Below are 20,108 nucleotides of genomic sequence, written 5' to 3' on the forward strand. Positions count from 1 at the left end.
GACCTTATAGTCCTAATGTACTAACAAACTGACGTGTGTACAGTGTAATGCAAAACAATGCAACGTGGCAGATATGGAAAATTATTCATCTCAAAAGCATAAAGAACTCATACATAGCATTCGAAGGATTCATTGTTAAATCTCTCCCAATACTATATGTGGTTATAAGGGAAATCTTTACCAGAGACTTCCCAATGTGAAGATAATACATTTGTAGGCAAGCACTTGGATTGCAAGCAAATAGAAAAAAATCATGGGATGTTATTCCACCTTAACTAAATACCAAAGTGTTAGAGCCCGGCATCAAGATAAATAGTGAAAACCCAGAATCTGTCTAATGTCTTTGTGCATATACAGTAATGTACATTTATCAACATGCAGCGTAATGAGCAGCTACTTCCACTTTACATGACATCGATCACAGTTAGGATTTCCTTATTCTTTGTCACACTGAAGATGTTCGGACTTTATAGTGTATTTTCAGAATTTCATTTACAGCATATTCTTATATTATTTAAAGTTTACACATGGACCACAGAACACATTACAACTGGATGTCAAACACTATCTGTTCTTCATATAGGGCAATGACCAGCATTATGGCAAAACCAAGCAGAAGTCCTAGATTCTGCAGGATGAATTGTCTTAGTGGACAGGATCCATTCTCTTCATTGTCGTCATCTCCACGCAGCATTTCCGGAAGCTGGGATTAAACAGATAAAAAATCAGAATACACAATAATCCTATTTGTACCAGTTGTACAGCCAATTCATATGACAAGGCCTCCAAGGGCTATAGACAGCACATACAGCATTTATGTGCAAATACCAGAATTAAGCTGTTTGTCTAGAATACCAAATAATATGGTTTGCCTTTGACAGCTCTAATCATGAAAACACAATTTTCAGCAAATTTTTGTTAAAGAGGACCATTTACCACATCTGCCAAGTCCAGCACTTTGTTTTACAGTCACTGGTTCAATTATTCTGGTGCAGTGGGTATTTTTTCATTTTCTCTAGCCTCCATAATTACCCCACAATAAGTCATGTAATATTTGGTGTGTCATATAGTATTTAGGCTCCGTATTATTAGGTGGCAATGTCAGAAGGAAGCAAAGAGTGTCATTCTAAGCCTTACACTGTCTGCATCTCATTGAGCTCTGAGTCATGCCCCTTTTCTGCTCCTGCCTGACACTATCCTCCTGTACAGAGCCTAAATAGCATCAGGCAACAAAACTAACTGTACTGATAACTCGGGAATGGTGGATGCTAGAGAAAAAGATGCCAACTGATCTGGAATCAATGAGGCAGTTCATGGTGGTAGTGGTGAAAGGTGTTGGGGTCCTAAAGTTTCCTGATGTGAAGGCAACTTTCTCTTCTGAATATTTTTATGTATCCACAACTAGTTTCAAATGCTTTCTCATAATTTTTAGCTTATAGATGAGTAATAAGGGTGATTGCACATGAGAGTTTGTATGTTCTCCTCATGTTTGTGTGGGGTTTCCTCCCACACTCCAAAGACATACTGATAGGGAATGTAGATTGTGAGCCCTATATGGGACAGTGACTGACAATGTCTGTAAAGCACTACGGAATATGATGGCGCTATATAAGTAAGCAAGTAAGCATAATAATAATAATAATAATAATAATAATAAGTTCACACACGAAGCAGAATAGGGTACGAATGACACACGTTTATACAAGTTCATATACAAATATATAGACTTACCTAACCTTTCAACCAGTGGCGTAACTAGGAATGGCGGGGCCCCGTGGTGAACTATTGACATGCCCCCCCCCTCCTTCCTGACCCACACCGAAGACCTCAACCAACCGACCCCCCACACATTCCTGCGTGCTCTATTATGCCCCCTAGTGGCCCCATAGTGGCCCCTGCACACAGTATTATGCCCCATAGTCACCCCTGCACACAGTATTATCCCCACAGTGGCCCCAGTACACAGTATTATGCCCATAGTGGCTCCTGCACACACTATTATGCCCCACTGTGGCCCTTGCACACAGTATTATACCCCATAATGAACAATTATTATACTCTGGGGTCTTTTCAGACCTCAGAGTATAATAATCAGAGACTCGGGGAGGGGATACAAACATAAAAAACACTGTTACTTACCTATCCCCCGCTCCGCTGCAGTTCTTGGTAGTGTCGGCCTTCTTTAATGATGTACTCATGTCAGGGACATCACACAACTAGGCCCGAAGCCTTCCCGGAGCGTGGAAAGGTGGGTAACATGTTTATTATGTTCCTTTACCTTTCCGGGGCCTCCGATCATTATACTCGGGGGTCTGAAAAGATTACCGATCCCGACTCCTGCCAGGATCGGTAAGTAAATAGGGCCCATTATCGGTTGGCATAACTCCAGCCGTAACGGCCTGTTAAAAAAAGAAAAAAAACGCAGTGGCTGCTACCCCGGTAGTTACGCCACTGCTTTCAACAAAATTGACATAAATTAGTTTGTAATACTTTTTGATTAACTGACTTTTTGACAATTGACTTGGTGATATTACTTATATTTTGCCATTTTTAGTAGTTGTCCCCACTTCAGTCTCCAGCTGTAATTTTCAGTACTACCTGTGCTGGGGGATGAAGAATAGCTGCAATGATGCCTCCACTAGCCATGGACTACTAATGTGACACCTCTGTTACCGTTTATCAATCTTGCTTCAGCAAGACTAAATTCAGCAGAGATTTCAGAATGAAAGTCAGTTTAACATTGGGAAGGAGCAGCAAAAGAAACATAAATGAACAAAGAGGCATTTTTCTTTGATAAAAGAAAGTTAGTACAATGTTTCCTATATTCACTTGCTCTATCGATTAAAAGTTAGGAAAAATATTGTCTCTTACCATATCTACTAGTGCCACATAAAGAAACATGCCAGCTGTAACAGCAAAAATCCACAAAGTGATATTGTTGGTATATTGCCCGACTGCTGTACCTATCAGCATGCCTACATAAGCCAGCATTGCAGACAGAAGATTGTACACAATTGCTTGCTTTACAGTCATTCCAGCTTTCAGAAGCACCGCAAAGTCTCCTGCAAAAGAAACCAAAGAAATAATGCGTCACTTTTATTATTTGCAAAAACAATTCAATCCTAGCACGCGCAGGGTATGGGGGAAGCTGGGTAGGAAATTTCACATTTAATTTCTTAAAAAAAGGGACGCATAATATCGCTCATGTACTAAGACTTACAATTTACCTAATTCATGGGGAAGCTCATGGCAGAAAACGGCCACAGACGTGCTAATCCCACCTGTCAGGCCAGCACTGAAGGCAGCACCTAGAAGCAAAAACATAACATAGCGCTGTAAATTTGTTATTTTACTTATTATTTCTCTAAGAGTCCTCTTTATCTTTATGTGGCCCAGTGGAATTGTCCCCTTTACAACAGATTATCTTATTAAACATCAGGAAGCTTTAGGTCACTAAGTAGAATACATACAGTTTCTTATCCATGGCAGCAGTAACGTATTATATTTTATGTATAACTATAATTCTTCTTCGAATGTGCTTAAGACTGAGACTCCACATTGCAGCTTTTTTTGTTGCAGGGTTTTCTTCGTTTTTTGAGCCAAAGCCAAGAATGTCTACAAAATTAATAGGAAGTATATAGAAAGCTCTTATACGTCTCCCTTCTGCTCAATCCACTCCTGACTATGGCTCAAAGAACTGCAGCAAAATCTGCAACAAAAAAAGCTGTGTTTCCACAGCCTGAAGAAGGAAAAATGTATCCTTCTAGTATGTACTACATATGTACAGATTTGAGTTAGTCTATGACATTAATATGCAGATTAGGCTTTGTGGACATTTGTTAGAGCCTTACGTATGGAGTATGGATTGTGGTATACAATGGATCCTTCTGTCAACGGTGTACATAAGTGTTTCCAAAGGATACAGCTGGCGATAGGATTAGATTGAAAGAGTATAGAAACTTTTTTTTACAATATTACTACATCCATTAATGAACCTGCATAATCCATTTTAGATAGCTAAGACAAAAAATAATGCACAGCACATACTTACCTATAGCTAGTCCGTCACTAAAGTTATGCATCCCATCTCCCATTATCACCATCCAGGCTATACTGGCAATCCCAGTATTCTTCATGTCTTTTTCCAAGTGGTAATGGCCATGTGAATGGTGGGAGTGTTTACTAGATGTCTTTGTAATCTCTGCATGGTTATGGTCAAACTGTCCATCGGCCACACTATGATCACCATCACAAGACTCATTCTTAATAATATGTGGCATGGCATCTTCAACTGCAACAAAAACTTTTTCATAGCTCCTTTCTGCCTCCTCGAGGTGCTGGAATTCAGCTGGAATTGGATTGTCAGTGACTAAATGAAAAGGAAAAATAATTAACAAAAACCTTGAAAAATACATCAAACGTTACCGGTATCTGTTTGACTTATACAAATCTCTTGATCTAAATAAATAACATAATTTTATAGTATCTGCAAGTAAGTTACCAGCACATACATGAAATGTATTCATAGATGCCTACCCTCATTTTCTATACATCTTACACAGCCCATACTCTAAACCTATACTCCATTCACAGTAGAGGCAGAACTATCTCTTAATAGAGAAAAAAGGGAAAAAATGCAAAATTTCACAGAAAGGATCCAAAATTTGTTAATAAAGTATATTACAAAATTTATTTATGACACAAATACTGCCAGAAAATCAAAAGTTGTCCAAAAGTTTAGTTACGCTTTAAAGTGAGAAAGTATTTCTAGTGGCATACACTATATAGAACCAATCTAATATAGCTTGTCCAATATTCAAACACCACACAACATGAATGTTTATAGAGTAGGATTTCCTATGTTAGTAAGAACAAGCTCATGTTTGTATTCCACAGCCAAAATCTGAAACAAAGTACAATCCAAGTGACGGAAGTTTATAAAAACTTCATAGCAATTTAGTGTCATTGTGAAGCTAAGAATCTGCACGTGATCCCAAATATAGTGTAAAGTCCTAAACAAGAAAGATCCACCATGTTGATCATGTGTCATTGGGTGAGATGACCTAGTAATACTATGTAACCTCTGGGTAGTACGAGTCTACATTATAGTAATACAATCACTGTATCCTTGTGCCTGCAGTTCATTCTACGAGCTGTGTGTGCAATCTATGTATAGTCTTAAGATCTTGAAATAAACAGAATTATTCACATTTTCATAACATCTGATGACGCTCATGTTGTAAAACTATAACTAGAAGCAGTTTATTCTGTATTAAAAGTTCATGTGTTCCTTGTTTACCTGGGCTCCTGTAGTTAAAAAAAATAATGTAAAAGAAAAATTAATTATAAATTAAAAATCAACTAAGGGTAATATTATGGTACAGTATTATTTTACAGTAATAAAAGTAAAAAGTCCCCTTGGTCATCAGTTTATGTTTGTTCTAACCCAGCCCTGTTTTGCATCCTGGTTTAAAACTTATATAGACATATACAGACCCTGACCAATGCCAGTGTCAACACCCGGCAAACTGAGATAAGTGCCAGGAGCCCAAAACTAGTGAGGGGGCCCACTCAGCTGTCGGGTGCTGACTGGTTGAGTTTAGGGAGCTCGATGAGACCATGCTGTTTTTTTTTTTTTTTTTTTTTTTTTTTTAAAGTTCCTTAACTGCTGAGTAACTTTGTCAGGTAAAAGACCCTATTTTCTTACCGATCCCCGCTTCTGCCCACAGGCACCTCTGCTTCTCCTTCAGCCCTTGAAGGGACCCCATGCTTCCCATATGATGTCACTGATACTCTTAACACCAGCCCGTCGCAATAGTATTTGTTGGGTGGTTAAGTTCGGACTGAAAACGTCCAAACTGAAACTGCTATTATACTCTGGGGTTTCTTTTAGACCCCAGAGTATAATGATTGGAGACACAAGGGAGGTGTGGAAACATTAAAAATAATAGAACTTACCTCTCCTGGGCTCCGTTGCAACACCCTGCTATCACAGAATTCACGTGAGTCAGGCCGGCATTAGGACGGCTGCATTACCCACATTTGTGATGTAATTGAAGAAGCCCAAAGACAGCACAGGGTCGCACTGGAATCCAGGTGAGGCAAGTAACAATTTTCTATGTTTTATCACCTCCCTGGGGCCTCCAACTATTTTACTCTAGGGTCTGAAAGAACCTGAGAATGTAATAATTGTTCATGGGTCATGAACTCCAAAAAATTTGGTTTCTGTCAAACCCAAAATTTTTGTAATAAATTCCTTAGGGCCCACTATGGGACATTATATTGTTTGAAGGGGCCACTGTAGGAAATTACACTCACCGGCCACTTTATTAGGTACACCTGTCCAACTGCTCGTTAACACTTAATTTCTAATCAGCCAATCACATGGCGGCAACTCAGTGCATTTAGGCATGTAGACATGGTCAAGACAATCTCCTGCAGTTCAAACCGAGCATCAGTATGGGGAAGAAAGGTGATTTGAGTGCCTTTGAACGTGGCATGGTTGTTGGTGCCAGAAGGGCTGGTCTGAGTATTTCAGAAACTGCTGATCTACTGGGATTTTCACGCACAACCATCTCTAGGGTTTACAGAGAATGGTCCGAAAAAGAAAAAACATCCAGTGAGCGGCAGTTCTGTGGGCGGAAATGCGTTGTTGATGCCAAAGGTCAGAGGAGAATGGCCAGACTGGTTCGAGCTGATAGAAAGGCAACAGTGACTCAAATAGCCACCCGTTACAACCAAGGTAGCCAGAAGAGCATCTCTGAACGCACAGTACGTCGAACTTTGAGGCAGATGGGCTACAGCAGCAGAAGACCACACCGGGTGCCACTTCTTTCAGCTAAGAACAGGAAACTGAGGCTACAATTTGCACAAGCTCATCGAAATTGGACAATTGAAGATTGGAAAAACGTTGCCTGATCTGATGAGTCTCGATTTCTGCTGCGATATTCGGATGGTAGGGTCAGAATTTGGTGTCAGCAACATGAAAGCATGGATCCATCCTGCCTTGTATCAACGGTTCAGGTTGGTGGTGGTGGTGTCATGGTGTGGGGAATGTTTTCTTGGCACTCTTTGGGCCCCTTGGTACCAATTGAGCATCGTTGCAACGTCAAAGCCTACCTGAGTATTGTTGCTGACCATGTCCATCCCTTTATGACCACAATGTACCCAACATCTGATGGCTACTTTCAGCAGGATAATGCGCCATGTCATAAAGCTGGAATCATCTCAGACTGGTTTCTTGAACATGACAATGAGTTCACTGTACTCCAATGGCCTCCACAGTCACCAGATCTCAATCCAATAGAGCATCTTTGGGATGTGGTGGAACGGGAGATTCGCATCATGGATGTGCAGCCGACAAATCTGCGGCAACTGTGTGATGCCATCATGTCAATATGGACCAAAATCTCTGAGGAATGCTTCCAGCACCTTGTTGAATCTATGCCACGAAGAATTGAGGCAGTTCTGAAGGCAAAAGGGGGTCCAACCCGTTACTAGCATGGTGTACCTAATAAAGTGGCCGGTGAGTGTATACTGTGTGGAGGGGCTGCTATTGGGACATTATAATGTGTGAAGGGACCTCTATGGGACATTATGCTGAGTGGAGGGCCACTATAGAACATTATACTGAGTGAAGGGGCCACTATGGGACATTATACTGTGTGGAGGGGCTGCTATAGGACATTATACTGTGTGGTGGTTCCACTATGGGACATTATAATATGTGAAGGGGCCTTTCTGTTTGACTCCTAGTGTCTTTATTTTCTATTCGCTTTTTTTCCATCAAACCCTGCTGTGATATTATTGTTTATAATTATTTTTTATTTATTTGATATTTAAATAAATCTATATCTTTTATATAATTATATTTGGTTATTTGTTCTGCTCTGGCTAGTGCTTTTTCCAGTTTTGCGTGTTCATATATGTGGCCATTTTCTATATGAGGTGTTTTTGTATATAGTAAGGAGCCGTTATGGGACATTATACTGTGTGAAGTGGCAGCCATGGAACATTATACTGTGTATCTGTATACTCCATTCATACAGGCCCTGTTCACAGTGGAATCTGGCACTGATTTTGCGTCAAATTTTGCCCCAAATCAGGGGTAGGTTCTTTCCTCATTCTGCCTCCCATTGGAAACAATGGGAGGAAGAGATCGGAGCAGGATGCTGAAAAAAAAGCATCTTACTTTAACTTGCCAAGGATTCTGCAGCTGATTGATCTTGACTCCCCACTGATTAGGCAGATTAATTTAGGCCTAATAAGTGGTGAAGATCCACAGTGGAATGCTGATGCTCTCTAGTAACCTTACATAGTTACATAGTAGATGAGGCTGGATGAAGACATCAGTCCATCAAGTCCAACCTATAACACTACAGTACCCTACAGTGTTGATCCAGAGAAAGGCTGAGAACCCCATGAGGCTCATACCAATTGTCCTTTTTCAGGTGAAAAAATTCCTTCCCGACTCCAATCTGGCAGACAATATAAAAACTCTGGATCAACATATCCTTAAAATCTAGAGTCAATAACCTGTAATATTTTTTTTTAATACAAATTCGTAATATTATTCTCCTCAAGAAAGGCATCCAGGCATAACCTTGAAATACATTTGATGAAATAGAAGGATTGCCATCCTTTGCTTTTTTCCTTGCATATCACACTAAGAATGGCTGGCTACATACAAGGAGTTAAATGATGGAGATCTCAGTTGAAATACAAAATAAATGTTATTACCTGGCAGGGGTTTTAATTCTTTTCCCACACCAGACTCATCTGCTTTCTGCTTCTGCTTCCAACTACTTTGCCTTCCCTTAACAAAATAAAATAGCACATTAAACAGTGAATCTGGTCCAGAATCTAATACTGTCAAGGAGACTATCTCGCCATGAATGGCCCTTTCGGGTTTGAATATCCTCCAAAGGGCTCCAGATGCCAACTAAGATGCAAGCAAAACATTATTTGACTCCATTGTTTTTACACTTAGGAACCAAAGAGCATCAAAGTGATCTCATTTTATTTTCAAGAGTACCTGTTACCATGTACAGAATTCTGGATAACATACCTCATTTATTTGATGCTGTGCCCCGATCAGTTTGGTGTTTGTTTTTATAATGGATCTGTCCACCAATTCAAAAGATGGCCCTGGTAGGTTATATGTAAATTAATTCTTATTCTCCAGGTGGGTGGTAACCTTTTATTTTCTCTGAGGACGTAGGCAACATTTGTGTAAATATTGTGGACTCTCAAGCAATACATAGACTATCAGTCCACCATATAATGTAAATACTAGCTATGGTCAAGCAGTCTACAGTCTAATCCAGTGTTTCCCAACTTCAGACTCAGGGCACAACTGGAAAATATTTATTTTACTAAGAAAATTTTTTCCTAAGGACACAGATAATACATGGAAGCATGTGATCATCTTCCTAAACAGAGTGTTGTGGGGTTTCCATGGATCCCCAGTTAGGAACCACTAGTCTAGTATAAACATTGCCACCGGTCAAGAAGTTTACAGTGTAGCAGCAATTTTGCACAAAATAATAACATATAACTATCAAGGGCAGTTAAAAAATAAGTTAAGAAAAATTGTAAAGGGAGTGCATAGTGTTATATCCTTCTAAGTCAATATAAATGCATCAAAGTCATCAATAAAAAAAGCTGTGTTTCCGCAATGTGTGGTCTCAGCTTTAGGCCAAGACCCCACATAGCAGGCCACAGCCAAAAATGACTTGGTAAGGTACAAAGAAAACACCCTTATGGTCCATCACATTCATCATCAAGCAGGAGATCATGGGTGGAGTAGGAAGGCGTATTGTCTCACCTACCCTACACTCAGCCTGAATCCCATGAAAATCAGCTCCAACTGTGCAAAGATGCCTCTCAGCTCTCACCTTACGGGCAATGTAACTGTCCCCAAAAGCCAACAGTTCTCTCACACCACCTGACGCATTTTACCTTGAGACTCCTCAGAGGATGCAGATGATGTGCCCCACCATTGTGAGAAGTACCAGCACAATTGAGTATTTTACACTTTCTCATCTTATTATTTCTTTCCCATGGACGTGTGGTGGATGTGCAGTATGAAGCGTGACAGACCTGCACAATATTAGGACTATTGTGACTATTGGGATTTGATGGGACTAATCCTCGGCTGTTCCATGTGGAATTTGTGGAAATAAGTATCATGTTATTTATGATAGCAGTGCAAACTCACATGTATGGAATACAGATTTTCATTGGATTTGACTTGATTTTGTGTTCCTGGTATTGTTTCCAGTTCAGCTACTGGCTGGTAACAGTACTTGGTGCATCTAGTTACCACGTGTGGTTTTATCTGACCAGATATAAGTTGTGTTTTGATGGGACATGTTTTTAGAGATTGTTGAATATAGTTGGATAAATTAGGCAAGTCAAATCTATATGAAAATATACAGCACCAATTATCACAGAATGAATTGTGATACCATTGTTTAAGGGATACAATGAAGATCATGAAATCTAGGAAGGAAACGTATTTGGCAGTGATGAAGCGCAAGACATTACTTTGGTTATCAATCTGTGAATAACAATTAACAGTAAATGGTTATTAGAAAAGTAGGGGGAATCTATTATACAATTTATGCCAGTTTTTGGTGTAAAATGTGTGATAAAAATCACATTTCTGGTGTCTGCTGTATTTGTGACAAAAATTATGCAACTCAAGCCACTATTAAAAGAGTGAGCGAGGAGAAGAATACCTACCTGTCTGTCCTTATATTGCTTGAACATTTGTAGACAATGCTCAATGACAAAGAGCAGATACAATCCTCCAAGGGCGACAAGACCTTTCATAACACTGTCATTTGCCTTCAAAAACTCATCACCATGGTCATGTCTGGATTCTTTTGATTCATGGTCATGTCCCATTTGTGACTGCAAAATAGAATGGAAAATTACTAAGAAAATAATTGAAAATAAATTGGCTACAATTGACACTTGTAACCCTTAATGGGTGCACTTTACTATTGTAATCCTTAATGGTTACACTTTACAATTGTAATTATTAATGGTTACACATTACCTATTGTATTTTAGTTGAAGTCTGTTTAATATTTTAATTGTAATAGGATATTCCTATGAGGAACTTTGAAAGTGTACTGGGAATCTCCATTATACACTATGGGAAGTTGCAGTTGAGTAAGAACTGCTAGATTTGTATATAGTTACATAGTAGATGAGGTTGGATGAAGACATCAGTCCATCAAGTCCAACCTATAACCTTACAGTCCCCTACACTGTTGATCCAGAGAAAGGCAAAGAACCCCATGAACCTTATGCCAATTGCCCTTTTTCAGGGGAAAAAAATCCTTCCCGACTCCAATCTGGCAGACAATATAAAAACCCTGGATCAACATGTGCTTAAAATCTAGAAGCGATAACTCGTTATATTATTCTCTATATATGAGATACAGTATATAAATCTTAACTATCCCAAAACTATCATTAAGACATCTTCTTTTCTTGAGAATCGGTGATATAGGTCCCCATTTTGTGAGGTGTATTCAACTGATACTGCCCACCTTACAGTGCAGAGCCTAAATAGCATATCGGACACCAAAAGTAACTGCAGTGGATTATCATGAACAGTGGTGACTAGGGAATATATTACAACTGCACTGGAATCAGTGGAGAGACAACTATTACAAGATGCTAAGAAGATGGTGGAGGTGGTGAAAGGTCCTCTTTAATTTGCCTGGTGTCTTCCATGTGACATTTACCACCAGTGTAATGTGGTTTTCATTTTAAACAAAAAGCGTGATTCAAATATGAACAGAGTCTTAGCAGTAATAATGAAAGTCCTTACATGGGGCAAGAGATGAAGAAGTGCGTCTCCACTTAAGGTCCCTACAGCCAAAGCGACAAGGAAGTTGAGTAAGAACTTAAAGCAGCCTTGGTCAATGACTGGAATCAAAATAACTCCCAACAGGGACAACAGACTGATGACTGTTACAGAGATGAGGCCACAAACCCAGGCTATAGATGGAAAAGAAATTCAACAGTTAGGAAAACATGAATTATATTAGAGCAATACAAAATCTAAATAATAAAGAATACTATTGACAATAATAAATTTATAATTTGACCAAAGCTCTGAAATCAGCTGAGAATTATGGAAACACTGTGCACACAGGCAACTTACTTCTTCATTCTCAGGATTGGTGGGGGTCCCAGAGTTCGGACCCCATACGACCTACAAATTATGAACCTGATCTGTGGGTAGGCTATAACTTGCTTTGGTGTCACAGCCACTTAAGAATCCATAAAGAAGTGTGGGAAGCCAAATAAATTATATGTATTTTTGTGATGTTATTTAGGATGCACATAAGAGACAACAAGCTTAATTTGTTCTGCAGATTAGTTTGTGAAATCTCTTAAAGATTAGTTATTTGCCGACTTCTATCAGCATATAATAGGGTCCCTTTTAAAAGGTGTAGTCATCTGTGAAAAATTCCTAATTACATATAGCCACAGTAAATTAGGGCAATGGCTTTCATACCACTTCTAATGGTTTCCTTGACATAAACACTTGGTATTTCTTTGGTAATTAAGACAAACAAAGAGTCAATGACCAAGTTAAATGAGTCTCAAAATAAGAAGCAATTTGCTTTCATACTATGGAGGAAAACTTTGTAACTGGTTTGAGAATAAGGGGACTTGAAATGAAATCTTTATGAAGACCAAGACCAACATGTGTACAATTTTTGAGATTTCCACAAAGAAATAAAAATTGGGAAATCATTGGAAGTATTTTTACCTAAACTCTATAACAGGGAATTGCTTTTTGTATTCCAGGCATCACTGCACTTTGCAGATATTGTCAGTCACTGTCCCACATAGGGTTCACAACGGATGGGGGGGGGGGGGTAGTGGTAGAAGTTGCTACCAGGCCCTGGATCGTGAGCGGACCCCAAAGGTCTGTATGCCACATTAAACATACCACTGTTCTTAAAGAGGACCTTTCACCACTTCTGGGCACAGGCAGTGTTATATACTGCTGGAAAGCTGACAGTGCGCTGAATTCAGCGCACTGTCGGCTTTCCCGATCTGTGCCCGGTGTAAAGAGCTAATGGTGCCGGTACCGTAGTGCTCTATGGTCAGAAGGGCGTTTCTGACCATTAGCCAGAGACGTCCTTCTGCCTTGCGGCGCCAATCGCGCTGTGCTGTGGAGCGGGGAGGAACTCCCCCCTCCCGCTCCTGATAATGCTCGTCTATGGACGAGCGCTGTGAGCAGAGGGAGGGGGCGTTCCTCCCCGCTCCACAGCACAGTGCGATAGGCGCCGCGAGGCAGAAGGACGTCTCTGGCTAATGGTCAGAAACGCCCTTCTGACCATAGAGCACTACGGTACCGGCACCGTAAGCTCTTTACACTGGGCACAGATCGGGAAAGCCGACAGTGCGCTGAATTCAGCGCACTGTCAGCTTTCCAGCAGTATATAACATTGCATGTGCCCAAAAGTGGTGAAAGGTCCTCTTTAATGGCACAAGCCAGGTAGGGCTCCATTACAGATTGCAGTCACACCTCTGGATCATTATCTAAATTACCTTCCCAAATGTTTTTGGAATGTGGGAGAAAACCTTTAGCTAGTGCCCCAGCGCTGCAAGACAACAGGGCGAACCACTGATTCATTTGTGTATATGCAGAGATTATAAATATGCAGATTCAGGACTCGCCTTTTGAACAATCTATATGATGTACCTAATACCAATGCTGCAGAAAATATACATAGACCACTAGAGAGGCATCACTGGGATGGCACGGGATTGAGGACGTAAGAAAGTTTTCTTTACAGTTTTGTCTCATTCCCTTTTTGTAAATCCTGGACAAACCGGACACAAGAAAATATCTACTTATGGTTTCTGTCTGTGTAGTTGGATTCAGGTCTTAATGTCTAGATTTGCATTGTGGTTATGCATTATGCTGTACAATATTATTCATTGTAAGATTTGGTAAAATAAAACTTAATTGTATTGGACGTCCAGCTCAGCCACTATACAGCACTGCAAATAACAGTACATATAAAAGTCATCACCAAACCAGAGATTACTTACCAGATGCCGGTCCTGTACTTGCCTCCAAAGTCTCTACTTCCAAATGAGCGAAATGCTTGATGCAAAACCTACTATCAATCTGATAGAGCAGTGCAGGACACAGGTAAGCAAACTGTTTCGGGGATATTGGGGAGTTGATATTTAGCCCATAATAACTGAGGAGCTGAGTAACATTTAAGCACTGGAAGGAAAAACAAAGTGAATTAAAAGATATAGCAACCTAACGTATGATATGCAATATTGTTATTAAGCACTTATTCACACCTTTTGTATTAGTATTGTCTGCCTGCTGTTTTCTTGTAAAATACAAAAAAGTTAGAATTAAAGTCATTCAAGTCAATGTAAACACCAGAATGGGGGAGATTCACTAGAAATCTGTGTCATGTTTTTTGGAAAATAAAAAGTCACACAAGAGACACAAAGCCTAGTAGTGGAATCAGGCTAATCCTATGCCAATACAGGGAAAAAAATAAAATGGTCGGAGTTTTTGGGTGCAGTAGTTGCTGGGTGCTGGGGAAGGGGAGGGGGTGTTTTGGTTGTCTGTCTGCCCCTTCCCTGAGCTTGAGGACTGAGTTTTCCCCCCCCACTTGGAATTCAGCCTGGCCGAATATAGGGTATCTGCAGTGCTCCTATTAACCCCTTCCCGACGGAACAGGAGCACTGCAGATACCCTATATTCAGTAGACTGGGCACTTTCAGACACAGGGATACCTAATGTGTTTGTGTTTCACAGTCATTTTCTACTTTTGTGTCTATTCTAGGGAAAGGAGTGATTTACAACTTTTAATTTTTTAAAGCTTTTTTTCCCCACTATTTTATGGGAAATTCTATACATTGATATTGCTGCTCATAGACCTTCCCCCCCCCCCCAAAAAAAAAAAAAAAAAAAAAAAAAAAATATTTTTTTTTTTTTTTTGCTGACTCAAGTATAAGTCGAGGGGGGCTTTTTCAGCACAAAAACTGTGCTGAAAAATTTGGCTTATACTTGAGTATATACGGTACAACCAGAATTGGATTAAGCAGGTAGGAGATGTAAAAGAACTTCTTTTACATTTTACATTCCTTGGGTACCCACAACTTTGGCTCAAACACTGCCACATAAATTTTGCAGCTTTTACTGAGAACACTAGGACTGATTTTCCATGATTTGTATGTCAGGTTTGTGGTGTAAAAATCGCTAACAAAAAATAGCAATTTTTGCTGAGTTTTGTGCAAAAATCGTGACTTTTGTTTATTTTGCACCCAGCTTACCATTTAAAAAAAAGTGGGGAGAGTGAGGCAACAATGAAGGTGAATCGGAGCACTATTGCACCTTGTACCAGAAATTTGGTGGAATTCTATAGAGGCAAAAAACCGCATATGTTTTCCTGCTAATTCAGAAGGAAATGCTGTGAAAATCTGCAGCATAAACTGACATACCACAGATATAAAATATACACCTCAGGACACTTTATGCTGCAGATTGGTTTTCCCAGCATGTGGATCAGATTTTCTATCCAGTTTGTTGTTAATTAGAGATGAGCAAGTAGTATTCGATTGAGTAGGTATTTGATCGAATACTACGGTATTCGAAATACTCGTACTCGATCGAGTACTACTAGCTGTTTGAAGTTAAGATTCGATGCAGATCCAGCGTTGATTGGCAGAATGCTATACATTGCCAATCAACGCTGGTTCTTCTGTTATCTTTAGAAGTCTTCTCCCTACGCAGCGTCCTCGCGTCCTCTTCCGGCTCTGCATTCACTCTGCTTAGGCATCGGGCCTAGGCAGAGCTGACTGCGCATGTCTGCTCTACAAGAAAATGGCCACTTACACTGTAAGCGGCCATTTTCTTGTAGTGCGGGCATGCGCAGTCGGCTCTGCCTAGGCCCGATGCCTAGCAGAGTGAATTCAAGGCCGGAAGAGGACGCAGGGACGCTGCGCAGGGAGAAGAATCCAGCTGGACCCTCAGTCATGGACTTGGTAAGTAGAATTTGATCGAATGTTGCGTACCCCTGAAACGAGCATTTCCCCCCATAGACTATAATGGGGTTCTAAACCCGTTCGAACAGTCGAACAGTGTGTGGCTGTTCGAATTGGATTTCGAACCTCGAACATTTTAGTGTTCGCTCATCTCTATTGTTAATGTAATATGTCTTGTATTTTTCAATTGCAATTCTGGTGCAGGAAGGCCCAGCATATCCTCTACATGTAAACCTAGCCTATAAATAAAAAGGTATTATTAGGTATTTTGAAACTACAACAGATTTTTTTGCTATAAATCCTTACCCCACTGGATCATCGAAGAGCGTAATTCTAGTTCAATATAAATAATATAATTTGAAATACTTTATTATAAATCTGTTAAGCAAATCATAATGACAATAGGAAATACTGATATGAAAGATGCATTTTAATACTTTTACTAGTCACAGCAATTGCTAACTACTATGACCAATCCTAATCCGTACAAACCTGTATTCTTGCTGAGTGGCCAGTGATATGATAACCCTGAAATTACAAATTCCATGCAGCATTCAGACAGTGCCCACACTAGGGCCATGCAGTACCTGCACAATCGCACCATGCTGCATCTAGTCCCCTCAGTTGTGCTAATGATAAAGTGTACACCAAACTCATTCTCATTTAAGCTACAGCCCCACGCTGCTTTTTTAATTGCAGATTTCAATGCATTTTTTTGAGCCAAAGCCAGGAGTGGATTGAGCAAAACACAAAGTTAAGAGCTTTCTATATATTTCCAATTCCTTTTGTAGCCATTCTTGTCTTTAGGTAAAAAGAAAGGCAACAAAATCTGCAACAAAGCCTTAAAAGCATTTTCTGGGACTTCCACCAAATTCTGTTTCACCCAACAAGTAACCTTAAGCATAAGGTCCCACGTAGCGAGCCACTGTGAAAAAGCACTGTCGGAAAGACTGCATGGAAACACATTGCAGTTTTTACTGCAGAGCTTTTCATAGAAAGTCCACAGAGGTTTCCTCTGTAGAGATTCTGCTTCAATTATACCTATACTAAAACCGCCGGTGTTTGATAGGTGCATTTGACATGCCGCGTTTTCCAAAACTGCAATGGTTTTAGAAATAACAGCATATCTGCTGCGCATATTCTTCGAAAATGTGTGAATAGGATTTGCTAAACTTTCAAGGACTGTAAAATGTGGCCAAATCGCGACATTTATGCCACGTGGGGCCCCGGCTTAAAAGCACAAAAACCCCTCCAACTAAATAAAATATTGAGGTGGCCAAAAATCTATCTTGTTGTGGGATGAATTTGCACAATTGAAAAACTAACATGTGTGTGTGAATAAAGCTAAGTTTAAGGATAATTGTGTACAAAAGATTTCGTAAAAAAAAAAAAAAAAAAAAAAATATATATATATATATATATATATATATATATATATATATATATATATATATCTTAAACAGAGTTAGTGTAAAATCTGAAATAAATGTGCCCTTCACTTACTTCATCATGTTCATGCACTTTATTATCGTGCTGACGTTGATCTTTCTCAAAGCCCGCATGGATTTTTATACTCGTCTTATCATTAGGAGCTTCTCTTTTGCGAATGTTTCCCCGATGATATTCAGACTCCTGTCTGTGTTCTTCTGATTTAAGATTACCTTCATCCACATTTGCAGGAATGAGAGTTGCAGCAGGGTGAAGGTCAGGCTTGTTGCCATGTTGGTTATCATCTTGAGCAACGTGTAAGTCTTTAGTAGCTTCACCACGTTTTGTTCCTTTCCGTCTCTTTTTATGCCTGTGAAGTTTCTTTTCTACTTGTTCTTGTGATGTATTTGTATCAGTCAGTGGTCCACTGGTTTGCCCTTTGAGTGACGCATTGCTAGTTGTAGCACTGTGATTATGGTCCATACTATTATGGGAATGGGATATACTATCGGCAGCAGGATGATGCAAGTGACTATTGGGGGTGGTTTTATGCTTCAAGGCCGCAGATGCTTTTTCATCATTACACTTATTGAACTCTTTTGTGGAAATGATTTCTGACTCATTTTTCTCATTTGTGTGGGTATGAGATTCTGTATCATCAAGTACATGTAAATGCTTCCCTTCCTGAACATCTAAAACATCCAGATGTGAAACAGGATCGTGGCCAATGTCCTCATGACCTATTTCAACTACCTTCACCTCCCCAAGACCCAAACTGGATAAAAGTCTTTCAAGCCCATAATATGGCAATCTTCCATTTTCCCCATAGCGATGGAATAACTTTTCAATAAAATATTTTTGTTCATGTTCAGCTTCAGGCAGTGAAGACTTGTCTATGGACGGTTCTGAAGCTTCACTGTCGAGATATGGATCCTCCGACATCTGGTTATTAAAGTGAGTGTGAATGTGGCTTTCTTCTAACGTACGGTCATGTACAGAGCCATGGCATGGCAGGCAGTGATTAAAAACTCTGGCAACCAACCAAATAAATAAAATGTGTAACTTCATGTCTATCCCTCCTAGATAAAATAAAAACACAACGAACAGAATAGTCTTTAAGAATGTGGTTAATGCAGTATTTTAACCATCTAAGTTTACCCCTTGTGAAGACTACTGGGGCAGCACAAAAGAGCTAAAATAAACTAAAATAAACCTGCATGTTAGTACATAATGCCGCCTAATGTTCCCAGATATTACAATAACTACAGAGAAAAGATCAAACAAAACATCCATCTGTACTAAATATAAAACTAAGGCAATTTGTTTCCCTTTTTTAACACTATGTTACACAATCTAATGATACACTTAATGTTACATGGGTCGTGTTTTATTTCTTTCCCTAAGGCAAATCATTAGCACTTTGAAGAAATCCTAAATCTTAACCACAGATAAAGTACAAGTAAAGTACTATTAAATCTTGTATAAGCAAAGTTTGTTGCCCTTGTTAAATAAACAAAAAATAATAATGTATTAAGAGAAATTCCAATTCACCAAGAAACAAAAAAGAAAAAAGAAAAAAGGAAAGAGTGAACAAATTGTTACCAGACAGAAAACTCAACACCAACGCCACTTACCAAATGTGTAGACGTACCTGTAGCACTACTGGTTCTTTATACTCTGTCTTTAAGGTTTCCCCACAATTTAAAAATACTTTTTCTATATCCAGGAGACTGACATTTTATAAAGTGTCCACTCTTGGGGGAAGGGCAAGTAGATACACTGCCAAGAAAAGCAGCATACAATGAATCCATTAATTTTTCCTGCAGAGTTTTCCCAGGAGCAGTTTGCTATCTCAAAAGTTTCATGTGATCTACAGATATTTAGCAAAGGACATCCTTACGGCCAGGAGAACTCTCAGGCATAATGGTAACATTGTACACAAAAAAGAACAACATGTTTCCAGAATGGTTTATTATCATTTTATAGATAGATATCAAGCAAACTAGGGCAACATATCTCATCCTCATGGTCCATGCCCTGAATGCTGGAACACAAGGTTGGGGTGTTTACAGTACACAAAGCAGTATTTGGGTCACTAGCTTGCACATTTTAAGGCAAAAGTAGTGGAACCTAAACAGAGAATAGCATAAAAGGAAACTTTGCATTTGGTTTTAGATTATAACTAGAGATAAGTGAAGTTTTACAAAATTCGATTTGGCCACTTCTCAGGATTTCCCAAAAACATTTGATTGTTTCCGTATTGATTTGCTGTGAATAACATTAGAAAACAGCAATTTCTTGGCTGCAAAGAGCCTGCATAGTGGTGTAAAACACTGTGCCTTGCAGTAACATGCATAGGGGGTCTGCTGTGGTAGTCAAACAATACAATGAATCAGCATGACACCCACGTCACAGGCTTCGTTCCTAGAAGTGCTGCACACCTCACTTATTTGGGCACCATGTGGAGCTTGCAGTAGCCTTATGATGCCATTCAGCGACCCAGTGGCAGAGTAAGGATGTTGCGGTAGCCTTATGAGGCCATATAGTGACCCAGTGACTCATTGACAGAGTGTGGTGAGGATCATTTAATCTGCTGCATCAGGCATTGGTGATGGAAATCCTGG

The 20,108-nt window shown here is 39.6% G+C and overlaps 1 protein-coding gene across 1 annotated transcript; it reads right to left on the reverse strand.

Annotated features, from left to right (window-relative positions):
* Window positions 1–532: 532 nt before the first annotated feature.
* Window positions 533–18,510, reverse strand: LOC142216987 (zinc transporter ZIP10-like). The gene is made up of 9 exons (XM_075285133.1): window positions 17,560–18,510; window positions 14,095–14,275; window positions 11,849–12,018; window positions 10,747–10,917; window positions 8,740–8,815; window positions 4,052–4,369; window positions 3,228–3,308; window positions 2,872–3,062; window positions 533–703 (listed from the first exon to the last, which is right to left on the reverse strand). Exons 1-9 carry the CDS (start codon window positions 18,424–18,426, stop codon window positions 545–547), a joined length of 2,214 nt encoding a protein of 737 aa, XP_075141234.1. The 5' UTR covers window positions 18,427–18,510; the 3' UTR covers window positions 533–544.
* Between the last annotated feature and the right edge of the window lie 1,598 nt (window positions 18,511–20,108).

The sequence above is a fragment of the Leptodactylus fuscus genome, chromosome 8 (genome assembly GCF_031893055.1).
Source record: "Leptodactylus fuscus isolate aLepFus1 chromosome 8, aLepFus1.hap2, whole genome shotgun sequence".
In the NCBI taxonomy this organism is placed as follows: domain Eukaryota; kingdom Metazoa; phylum Chordata; class Amphibia; order Anura; family Leptodactylidae; genus Leptodactylus; species Leptodactylus fuscus.

Bases quoted from the DNA above. Each gene is read 5' to 3' on its own strand.
- LOC142216987 (XM_075285133.1), bottom strand. From the start codon at position 18,426: ATGTCGGAGGATCCATATCTCGACAGTGAAGCTTCAGAACCGTCCATA. The intron at 12,019-14,094 runs GTAAGTAATCTC...TTCCATCTATAG, and splicing joins AAGTACAGGACCGGCATCTG to CCTGGGTTTGTGGCCTCATC. The intron at 3,063-3,227 runs GTAAATTGTAAG...TTTCTTTTGCAG, and splicing joins TGAGCTTCCCCATGAATTAG to GAGACTTTGCGGTGCTTCTG.